Below are 12217 nucleotides of genomic sequence, written 5' to 3'. Positions count from 1 at the left end.
CATATTGAAGTCTTCAAGTGGTCCTTTGATAAACATTTTCAAAGGTATTGTAACAACTGGCTATATGTATCACAAATGTACTGATTTATCCATTTGAGTTTTCAGAGGTTTTAATTTTCTGACAATACAACATAATAATGGATCATCTGTGGAAATGTCAGATAGGCACACAGTTGGGTTAGCTTATTGTTGATGGCCATGTTGATTTGAGAGGTGATGAGGTTCACGGCATTTGTTCTGCATTGAGCCGTTCATGGTGGCTGGGAAAAAGATTATGAAATAGAAATTAATCTCATTAGTGGACTGATTTACCACTAATTCCTGTACACATTTCCCATAAAATCCTCTTTTACCAGTTGCTAAGTGCATGCACCTTCATGTTGTTCCTTCTAAGGGGTCATTTAGACGGCCCTAAATTCCCACTCGATGAAAGAAGGGTTTGGATGGTTTAAAACAAATAACCGATTTATTACACATGAATTATGTCTCTCTAGTAAATGTAAAAGTGTAACTTAATGTTTAATACATAGTCATTGCACATACAATGTGCATGTTTGTTGAGTAATAAAAATCTACATTTTAAGTTCAAGTTACCTGTGTGTCTGAGCATAGCACCCAAGTTTTATGTGTGTCCAACCTAATTATTAACCATTACACCAAGGATACATCACTGGTCAGAGACCTACATTTGGGCTTGCATGTACTGGTTACAAAACTATACTGTAAAATTAAACAAAAATAACGATTGAGAAGGAGCCTACAAAACTAATGGAAATGTTTTGACTGAGCCATTGTTTGTATGTTGCAATTCTTTCTTGGCCTTTGTATACCTCCTGCTCATAATCATGTTTTAAGCAGCTTTTCTCAAAAAAGTGTGATCTTGGCTGACCATTTCCATCACAATCTGCAATTGTAAAACTTATTCTAACAATGTGCTTAATTTCTCTGAATTCTACGGCTATATTTAGACAATTATTACAAAATCGTTCACAAGTTAAGATGAAGGCCATCAATTGAAAAGGCACTGGGGCCTATTCAAGATGCAGAACTGACCGTAGATCAGCAGTCTTAAACGGAGACGCTTTGCTCTGTCCTGCCATTTTTGGTGTCAAAGACAAGGGAGAACATGATCCGTCAACTTCACAGTTACCTCAAAATCAGGTCGTGTTTTAGCTCATTGCCTTGGGATATTTCTACATTCATAAAGTGTCTATTTCCTGGCGCTGAACTCAGTTAACTGTCGAAGACAGGACTGTAGTGTAGCTCCATGCAGTTTTACAAACCCACAACTTACCCACATTGATATAGAATTCAACCACACTGTACAGTAACATCCAATTACCAGATTAATTAGCTACTGTTTTCCTGAGTCTTAGCGTCTAGACTTCTCACACTGCAAGAACGATTGACAAAGCCATTAGGTTTCTCTTTGCAAGAATTGATCAAATCCGGTCAAAAGGCATTCACTTGACGTGTTACTCTGCAAATACCTAAAATGTTAGCAGAACAGAAATCACGGCCTCTAAAGCAATATTTCAATAGTTCCCAATTGTTTAGTACTACTGTAAACTACAGTAAACTAGCTACCTGGTTCTGGCTTCCCCACTTGGAGGAGTCTGTAACACCAGAGGCCAGGTTTGGAATCCAGCTGTCTGCACCTATAGGCCTATGTCACACTTCCTTAAATTGCTTGTTTTGTTGTATGAAGTGAATATGTTGTAGTTCTTCCCGTGGTGCTGGCTTCAGCTGTAGAATGTGATACAAGACTCAACAAAGGACTGAGGTGAGGAATATGTAGAATGATGTGACTTAGCTGAAATCCTGAGGTTTCCTTAATTGTGGTTTGAAAGTCCTAGCATCAGCTATGGCAATCCATGACACATTACTGCTCATGGCTGCGTATTTCATCACGCAAAGCCAACACATTTGATACATTATAACCTAAACATGCAGCTCTTTTTGCCCTATTCTTAAGGGAGGTAGCCATGTATCCAGATGAGTCCTGAGGTCCCTGTTAATCTTCATTATCCTTCTTGGCTCATATTGATTGTCTGTCCAGCCCACTCCCTTCTTTTTCCTTCACCTTGTGGAATTGCCTGTCACTTTCCTCGAAGTGGTTACCATAGCAATAGACCGTTTGATCCAACCACAGGCCGAAGTTCTGATGGCTGAAAAATAGTCCTCGATGAAAAGAATGCCTTCTCTCTCTTTGTCTCTCTCTAGCTGCACTTATGAGTGATGTCTGTGAGATAGGAATAGGTGGATAGAACAGAAAGCCACAAGTTCTATGAATCTGCATGAAGAGGAGCTATGGACTCTCCATATAATGCTTCAGGACATGAGACTAACTGAGGAATATTTTAAAGGTAATATCATAATATGTGAGGTAGTCTTAATATCCCTGACAAAAATACTTTTACTGTCAATCCTTGCAGCGAAACATTCAGAAACAAACTGTGTGCTGCCTGCAACCTTCCAATTAAAGGGCCTGCAATTTGTCAGCCTAGAGGCCACAGTTACACATCACATTTTCACATCACATATCAACTAGAAATATATAATTTTTCAGTATAAGAATATACATTAAAAAAGGAGAATGGTTTGGTTTATTTCACAAATTAAAGTTAAAGTACCAACAGTTTAATGTGGATCCAGGATTACTATCAGTGTGTGAGAGAATAAAAACAACATAACAGCTTAACATTTTTGACCCGCTAATAAGGGTTATAACAGTGTGGAATTCTACCCTTAACCCGGTCTTGTTTTAGAACACAAATGAAGTCGTTTTAAAACACGATCAGTTGATCTTTGAATTTTAAACTGTCTGGCTTTCTTGTCACAAAGAGTTCTTTGTGAAGCCAACTGATTGTTTGTAGTAGCTTGTTCGTTTAGACTGAGAAAATTATGGTGTGTTTCTGATCCTCGTTGCAAAGAAAAAAGTCGACATTAATAAGAATATATAAAGTTTCCTCATATGATATGTCTCCAGAGAGCTTATGAGCAAAAAACGGTCTTCCAAAAATGCTTTAATTGGTAAAACTCCCTATCAGTAATGAAATGTAGGCCTATCTGAGTCAAGAGAACGAAGATGGTGAAACATCACAGATGTCTCAAATAAGTATGTCCTAACTTTAAGGCCAAGTGTTAACTGAGTACTGCTGATCTGTCTGTGTTTGCAGACTGAAGTTAGCTTACCCAAGTTGGTGACTTGACAAAGTGTCGTTGGAGACCAAGAGGTCTGAGGCAGAGTCTGGCTCTGAAGCAAACAGACTCTGTAAATCACACACTTACATGACAAATATACAATCTTGCAAATTGCCCTTTCTTTTTCTTTCTCTCTTTCTCTCTATATCATTCTTTTATTACTCTTTAATTAAGGGCATTATTGATTTGAGGTGAGGTCATGTGGCTGGACTAGCGTACGCAATGGGACACACAACCAGTGTGATTTATATGAATGAAAATAGAGTAAATATTTTTGAAATGCGTCTTGGAAGTGGCAAGCAAAAAAGTTTTTAAATGATGTCATTATACAAACTTTAGAGGTCAAAAGCAGCTGGTTACCTGGGGATGGTCATTGTATGGTAACAGTGAATAACCTGAACAGGATCCTTTACTGTGAAAAGGATGGTCTCTAAAGACACTGATTCAGATTATATGTTCTTGGTGACAAGTATCTTTTTTTCTTATTCTTTCTCGTACCTGACCTCTGACCTCTGTACCTGACCTATGTCCCATGTGTTGTACATACCAGCAGACTTTAGATTTTGTCCTCATTTGAAAATATTAAAGTATTTTGCGTCTGTCTTAAGACTCTTAACATAGTTTAGGGATCAGGATTAAAAACCTTGTGTTAATTCTAATCCTAACATTTTAGCAATTCATTCCTGAGGCCTACTTCTAGATTGCTTTAAATAATGGCCTTTTCTCTGAAAGTAAAGAAAGATATTGTTCATCGGACACAGATGCAATATTACAGAATGGAGATATACTGTCTTGTATGCACAGTGCTTGTTACAATGTTGCTGTCATAGGAAATAAGGGATACTTTTGGCACTATATGGTGTTCTTTCCAAGCATATGGTATATTCACCTTTTGCTAATTGATATTACTAGGCCTGCATTTTTAACTATTTGAATCACAAACATAATTGTTGTGTTGGGTGTCTTTACGGGTCTGGCTCAGAAAGGTAACAAGTGAGTGAGTTTTTTCTCACTTACATGTTATTTTTCAGCAACCAATGTGAGCCCGGGACAAGCAAACGTCAGCAATCAGACTTGGCAAAACTCTGCCTTCCAACAAATCTATGGCAAAAGAGGGCAGATTATGTGGTTAGGGTTTCCAAACACTTTTCCTGCTTGGGGCAAATCTCTTCGTTAGGCTGTTACACCAACAATTGCCATACAGAAACAGAAAAAGTGGGACTGTCTATGAACATGGCTGTCAGTCTGTCTTCCTGTTTTTATGCCTTTCAAGTTCTCTGTTGGTGATTCTTTGCCTGCCCACCCACTGATAGATCTGGTTGCAATCCTGCCAACCTACATGGCTTTCTGTCTATACCTGTCTGTCTGAACTTCTGTCTGACCGTCTTTCTTTCCACCTTTCTGACATTCTGGCAGTTAGTTTACCTTGCTTGTGTGTCTTCATGTCTGTCTGGGTTTCCCATTTCCTCTAAATTCCAGATACATGAAGATGCTTTGAAACAGGGTGGATGCAGCCTGGGCATCCATCTGATGAAGAGGTGGGTGGGTGTTTGTTTAACAATCTATTTGAATACAAAGTAATTTGTCAAGCAAGTCAATAATCGAGTCAGGTGGCTGAGCGGTTAGGGAATCGGGCTAGTAATCAGAAGGTTGCCAGTTTGATTCCCGGCCCTGCCAAATGAGGGCAAGGCACTTCACCCTACTTGCCTCGGGGGAATGTCCCTGTACTTATTGTAAGTTGCTCTGGATAAGAGCGTCTGCTAAATGACTAAATGTAAATGTAAATAATCCAGTTCACTCTGTCTCCACACACTGATGACATACCGGCTTATAAGAAGGAAGCCAACTCACTCATAATCTTCCACTAACGCGTGGCACACCGTCAAAGCGTCTTCTCTCATCTCTCAAGTAGCCCACTATAGCAACACCCTGCTCCACTGGCGCGCGGGCTAACGCAGGAGAAGTGTCGGATACGGCACCTGCCTCAATAGCGCTCGTATAGACTTCTTTGAAAGGAGTAAAATTGAAAGAAAGGAAAAGAAGATTAACAAGGAGTAACAGAGAAGACGATAAACTAAGAGAGAGGATATACAAGATATCGATAAAAAAGAAAAAAAAATCTAACAGACGAGATGCTGATCATTTTAAGAATAGCGCTCGTGGGATTTGTCTGCCTGTTCCTAGCATCCGCTGGGTCTGCCTGCGGTCCTGGCAGGGGGTATGGGAAAAGGAGACATCCGAAGAAGCTGAAGCCTCTGACATACAAGCAGTTTATTCCCAACGTGGCAGAGAAGACATTAGGGGCAAGTGGCAAATACGAAGGAAAGATAACTAGGAACTCCGAGAGATTTAAGGACTTGACTCCAAACTATAACCCTGACATTATTTTCAAAGATGAGGAAAACACTAACGCTGACAGACTTATGACACAGGTAGGATATTATTATTATGTTTGACATATTAGTGAATAGCTAGCCCACCAATCTGCTAGCTTGAGGCATGACATGAAGGGTCATCATCTTTTCTGATAGTATTGCTTTTTTAGGTTATGACATTCATGTGGTGCCATTTATTGTAATGATTTCCTATTTTATTTATACATAAATCAGTGTAAAATAAGTACTTCGTAGAGCGTATCGGGTTTTTGCAGTGAACCGTGATGTAAGTCTGCGGTTAGGTTTAGCGGAGCATGACAAGACGTCACCGTGGATGCGTTACGCACGAGGGCTAATGTGACTGGCTCTTGGTAGTTAATGGAGCTATAACTTCAATAGGCTGCCCTGAGCCCATGCATCTCTTTCTGTCTTTCCTTCCTTCTCTGTGTCTGTGTTAACACTCACGCTCGCACGCACACAAACTGGCAAGTCAGGCGTGCAGCAAAGGCTATTGATCCCGGAGGCATCTGTTCCGATCAAAATACAATGAACATATAAGCCTACATCGTTCAATTTTAAAGCAAACGAAACAAAATTCAGACACAGATTATGTTCATACGGTATTTATCAATGATCAGTGATACAAAAATAAATGATCGATGCATGATACAAGTCACGCATGTTCTATCGATAATGCAAATAGATGGCCTTATAGGCTACTCTCGCCTTATATAGCCTAGACCATTTGATTATTCGATAGGCCACGTACATTTTCAACTTTTTTGTTGCTTGAATCAGTCATTTCGCAACCTGGTTTTCAAATCATTATATTCGCCTAGGCTATCATGGTTTTTATCAAATATATATTTATCCTTACTGACAACTGTGAAGCACTAGCCTAAGATTAAAACTTTCACCATTCCTACTCAAACTTTTGGTGGTGACAAGAAAACTTTGGACGTTGTCCTTTCACCTGGACACCTCATAGTCCTACTTAATAGCTTATTGTTTGGTTGGGGTTAACTAAAAGTAAAAGTATAAGATATCCTGCTTTCACGAAATAAAGTCCGTTATACTTTTTGAAACCTTCCAATTTACTTGGTCTGACGCAACATTATCTTCCGATGGTGACCCGTTTTTCCTTTTCAGAGATGCAAGGACAAACTGAACTCTTTGGCTATTTCAGTCATGAATCAGTGGCCAGGAGTACAGCTCCGCGTGACAGAAGCTTGGGATGAGGATGGACACCATTCTGAAGAGTCCTTACATTATGAAGGGCGCGCGGTGGACATCACCACGTCTGACCGGGACAGGAGCAAGTACGGGATGTTGTGTCGGCTTGCAGTAGAGGCAGGGTTCGACTGGGTATATTATGAGTCCAAAGCCCATATTCACTGTTCTGTGAAAGCAGGTAAGTGGTTATTTTCAGTCATGAATGATTAAGTGTCCTCATGTCACTAGTCACTCTAGACTACTCATATAGCGTATGCCAAGTTCCCTTATACATGAATTATTAAGAATAATTAAAGAGGCTGATAATTACAACATATAGGATCTTAATGTTATAGTCCAGCTATTAAATTGATTAAATCTACTTTTAAAAAGTTAAGACTACTTCAGGCAGGCATAGCACACCTATTTAAACGTTCGATGAGATACGCATTTGTTCATCATCTTTAATTGCATTTTAAACGTTAAACAGTAACAGTTTGCCTTTTGTGTGATCTATAAATACTTTTTGCAAACGAATGTTTGCCTACTAATGTTCAGTTAGTTTTAGAGATACTCTATTTTTGATTCGTTTTGTTTCCACACAGAAAATTCCGTGGCTGCCAAATCAGGGGGCTGCTTCCCAGGATTTGCTTCCGTTATCCTCGAGGATGGTCAGAGAAAGATGGTGAAAGACTTGAAAGTTGGCAACAGAGTGTTGACAGCGGACGATGAGGGAAATATTGTTTCCAGTGAATTTCTCATGTTTATCGACCGGGATCCAAAGACAATAAGAGAATTCTATGTTTTCGAGACAGAGGAGCCGCGTAGTACACTAAGATTAACTCCTGCACACCTTGTTTTCGTCACCAACAACGGCACAGGCAGCGACACAACAGCTGTGTTTGCCAGTAACGTAACACCTGGGCAAAAGGTGCTTGTGGTGGACGACGCTCTCGAACACCTGAAGGCAGTAACCGTGCAACGGATTTTCGTAGAGGAATATGAGGGGTCTTATGCCCCAGTAACCTCGCATGGAACCATCATAATAGACCAAGTTTTGGTTTCATGTTACGCGGTGATAGAGGACCACAAATGGGCGCACTGGGCCTTTGCACCGGTCCGGGTTGTTCACGCGTTCATGTTCTTAACTGGCCTATTGAAGGAGCGCGAGTACCCTCCTACCAGAGATGGAATACACTGGTACTCGGACATTCTATACCACATGGGAACATGGCTGCTGGACAGCAACACTTTCCACCCTCTTGGAATGTCGAAAAGTTGAAAAAGCAAGTCCATAGGCTATATATTTTAATTTCAAAGACACAAATGCGTATAAACTTTGGGCCACTGGTTCCAGAAACTCATATTCATGTCGTATTTATTCACTTACGTAGCTTAGGCTTCCTTCATGAAATATTAGCCTACTATGAACAATTTGTGAAGAATCATTTTCTTAACCAATTTAACCAACAGGTAGGCCTATGACTGCAGTGTTCAAATGTGTTCTGAAATCTCTTCAAATGTTATACGATTGTTATATTTTCATGGTTGAACAAAGTAGATATGGTCAATAAATTATATTTTTATACACTGTAAAACGTAGGCCTACTTTATCTGGTTAAGTAGTCTAACATCTGACAGTTTCTAGACTATTTCCAAACGTCAAACGGGGCTGACTTGCGCTGACCACGCATGTAATTTAGGCTACACGATCTATAAACCTTTTGAGAACGATGCTATCCTGATAATTCAAGTGTTATGGACAATGAAAATAAGTGTACAGGTGATTGGTACTTTCTTTCCGACCCCAGGTTTGAACCTCATGTGGGTTGGTTTATAGACGGGAACGGGGTATCCTGCCTTCAAACTTGGTACAAGGGGGGCCTCTGGTGGCCATAGACCAAATAACAAATATTTCATCGAATTTTTGTCATACGGCCCAATTATTACAAGATGTGTAAGAAAGATTTTGATATTCATGCTGGCAGATAGGAAAGCTATAGGCCTACCCTACGACTAGACTCAACTAACATTGACATTCTGCTTTAAAAGGAGATTCCACTCTAGAGTTTTAAAGGTACACGCTAGTCATTTGACAAAAAATAGGCCTACTGCTGGCAGTTGGAGGCAACAGATGTCTTGGCAACATCTTAATCCATAATTTACACAAATCAATCAATAACTGCTTATCCCTGACCCATGCAAATGAATCAAGGTTTTAAGAATAATTACTAACCCCCATATTTTATCAGACAGGAAACAAACGCCAACAAAGCAGAACCAAATAACCTAACATTTATTTTGAGATTTCTGTATACGCCGTTACTCTGGGCTTTTCACAACAATAGAGAGCAAGGTAGTGTACTCATTGCATTTTAAAACTGGAAAATACTGTGTTTCAGATGCATGCCTTAAATTCAATTAAACTAAACTTCTTCAACATTTGACATGTCACATGCATATTTCTCAATTGGCTGAATGTTGTCATATTGCCGCAACTGCCGAAGAATTCAGATACTGCGTTGTGCATCATTCACCACAAGGTGGAGATGTTCATTACCGATAATGTTCATAGAGAAATGTTTAAAGTAACTGCGGTCAAGTGCCGGCTACATTATCAGAAGACAAAGCCCTATATGCTAAATACATATTATGAATATATTAGATTAAACTATCAGATTAATTATAATCAACCATAGACTATGTTGATTCATATGGTACTAGATCAACCCAACAGCCTATAGGCTAAAGATAACATGAATGGGCCAATTAGCGGCTAGATTTTGGCTACCACTCACATTTTGCTAACATCATTTGAAAAGTTTCATGTTTTTTCTTTGTATGTTTTTAATCAAATATGCATTGATCTTGAATGTTAGGCTATTGTTATGGTAACGTCAGGTGTTTTCAACCTGTCTGCGCTTTGCACATACAGGAAACAGGATTCGCCATCAGAAGGGTTAAACCCACCTGTTTTCACAGTAAATTGCACTGATCGTATCAACCTTCTCGAGGATAAAAGGCGGGCTGACAGCGTGAGCGTGATTCACGCGGGGGCAGGTTTGACCTACCTGAATGGGTCCTACTGAAGTCAGCAGGATTTTCAGTCGAACACTGGCAGTTGATGAATAAAGCCCTTCAATTGACACAACACGGACGGGCGAATGTCCGCTGGTCTATCCCCTAGCTCCCTCCCTCTCACACACTCGTCTGTTTGTCTGGCACCGGGCGGCGCACGGCCCATCTGGCCCATCATGGCACCGCCGCGCCCCCGCACAACAACCTGCCGCGAGAGTCAGGAGTGTGCTGAGCCAACCAATTTAGTTTGCCCTTCTGGCGTCTCATGATGTTTCAATACATCAGAGATAAGATCATCTTAAACGGATATTCAAAGGTCATTTTAGTGGGCTTAACACATTTTTAGATTTGTAACTGAGATGGGCATGTCTCCCCCCCCCCCCCCCCCTCTCTTTCTCAGCGCTTGGGTGTGCATGTGTGTGCTGTTTACATGGACCAATTATTGTCAGCTCAGAGCACAGAGCTAAAGTCCAATTCATTTGCTGTTGGATCTCCAGTTTTATCTCTTAAGTTTATGACTTCTAGTGCAGTCCCGGTGCAGTCTGACCTTCCTTTGCTACATATGGCCTATCCTCCTCTGACTGTGCACCCCCTACCTGATCTTTAATGAGAAGGCCCTGAGCACTAACACACCACAGGACTCCATGTAAGCATCCACACAACCCCACTACTAACTCCACACGCAACTCTCAAGCCATATCCATCCATGCTCAACTCTCTCATATACCACACTGCCACCTGATAAAGCTCTTCCTCGTCACCACATGGTTCAGTGGTCCAGGGGCTGGGAATGAAGTGTATAGACGTTTCCACGATGCATTTGGGGAAGGGCTGTCATTTCTGTCTGTCAGAAACATAAGCTATCTAGAATCCTTCGGAAACATTCTCTTAAATTCCATTGAGCCATGTGAAACAGATAAACTCACCTGGCATACAGCATAGTTTAAATGGTTTAATCCCCCACCCTTATGAAAAACCCATCACACTCCCTGATAATTATAATCATATCATAACAAGAAAAACATATCCAGTAGAGACAGCTTGTGACTCCCCCCTCCCCCCCCCCCCCCCCCCCCCCCCCCCCCTTACTCTCACCCAGGGCTTGTGTTGTCTGTGAGACATGTATCATACCTGATGAAACATTAAAGACCTTTATCTGCTGCTACTAAGCTTCTCAATCTAAATCCCCGGTAATGGCTGAGCTTCATTCTTCACTGAAACGCACACGGATGCACATACCCCCCCCCCCCCCCCCCCCCCCCCCCCCCCCCCCACACACACACACACACACACACACACACACACACACACACACACTTAATAATAATACTAACACAGAAAATAATAACACACAGAAATAATAATTGCGCACCTTGAGGGGCTGACGCATACTGGTGTTTACCTGAAGGATATTTGCTACTCTAGAGAGGGGAGGAAAGAAAAGAGAAAAAAATAGAAGAAAAGCAAGGAGAGAGGGAGGAGGGGAGAGATAACATTGTTAAAGGCTGCTAAGACTGACAGTAGAACAGAACAAAAATGTCCCTAGGTAGCATCCTTACTCTGATCTGCCTCTCAGCAGCATTCTACCTCCATGTCAGGAGAAACTCCATTGATTTGTCTGTCTCTGGTTATTTCCCATCACAGGCCTCCACGCTCCACCACTCTGAAGACTGACATAATGTTATCTTCATTGCCAGTCAAACACTGCCAGCCTCTCACTTATCAGGCTGCCAGACAACAATGGCTATTAATTAATTTGGGGACGTTTGCATACATTGACTTCAAGCACCAAATCCAACATGTAAAATCTCATCATCATCTCTATATCTCAAGAGAGGCTCTGTTGTTTCAGTAATTTGTTGGTAAGAGGATTATTTTTTGACGATGGTCCTTCATAAATCACAGTATATTCTAGGATTACAGATAGTTTACAATGATCTCCCAGTAAGTAATTGAGAGAATGAATGAGGGTGAAGAAGCAAATGAAACATTAAGAGTGATCCAGGGAGCTTGAGAGTGACTGAGATGGTTAGCGGATGAAGAAGTATGTGAGTGAAGGAGATTCTGAAAGGACAGGGGGAGCAAAGCATGAATGCATGTGAGAGAAAGGCGTTGCATATGACTGCATTATATTGAACATAGCTTTCAGTTCCAGAGGCAGGGGGAGACATGGCTGACAGTCGGCATTGATTGGCAACTCCGCCCACTGAAAGGGCTCTGACTGGGTTTATTGATCTATCTCCAACGCATTGTCAGAGCTCATCATTGGCTCTAATGATAAGGTTCTGAATCAGGCCCTCGACCTTGGACTGGACATGCTGATGGAACAGACCACTCACATCACCAGC

The 12217-nt window shown here is 41.0% G+C and overlaps 1 protein-coding gene across 1 annotated transcript; it reads left to right on the top strand.

The window, feature by feature from the left end:
• Positions 1–5336: 5336 nt before the first annotated feature.
• On the top strand, positions 5337–8073 carry shhb (sonic hedgehog signaling molecule b). Its single transcript, XM_047027122.1, has 3 exons — positions 5337–5636; positions 6729–6990; positions 7397–8073. Exons 1-3 carry the CDS (start codon positions 5337–5339, stop codon positions 8071–8073), a joined length of 1239 nt encoding a protein of 412 aa, XP_046883078.1.
• The last annotated feature ends 4144 nt before the right edge of the window (positions 8074–12217 follow it).

This window comes from Hypomesus transpacificus, chromosome 10 (assembly GCF_021917145.1).
Source record: "Hypomesus transpacificus isolate Combined female chromosome 10, fHypTra1, whole genome shotgun sequence".
Taxonomy (NCBI): Eukaryota; Metazoa; Chordata; class Actinopteri; order Osmeriformes; family Osmeridae; genus Hypomesus; species Hypomesus transpacificus.
The sequence above is the reverse complement of the archived record's forward strand: the minus strand, read 5'-3'. Positions and strand labels throughout refer to the sequence as shown.

Excerpts from the sequence above, each read along its gene's own strand:
- shhb (XM_047027122.1), top strand. The coding sequence starts at position 5,337 with ATGCTGATCATTTTAAGAATAGCGCTCGTGGGATTTGTCTGCCTGTTC. Across the intron at positions 5,637-6,728 it reads CTGACAGACTTATGACACAG|AGATGCAAGGACAAACTGAA; the intron begins GTAGGATATTAT and ends TTTCCTTTTCAG. Across the intron at positions 6,991-7,396 it reads TCACTGTTCTGTGAAAGCAG|AAAATTCCGTGGCTGCCAAA; the intron begins GTAAGTGGTTAT and ends GTTTCCACACAG.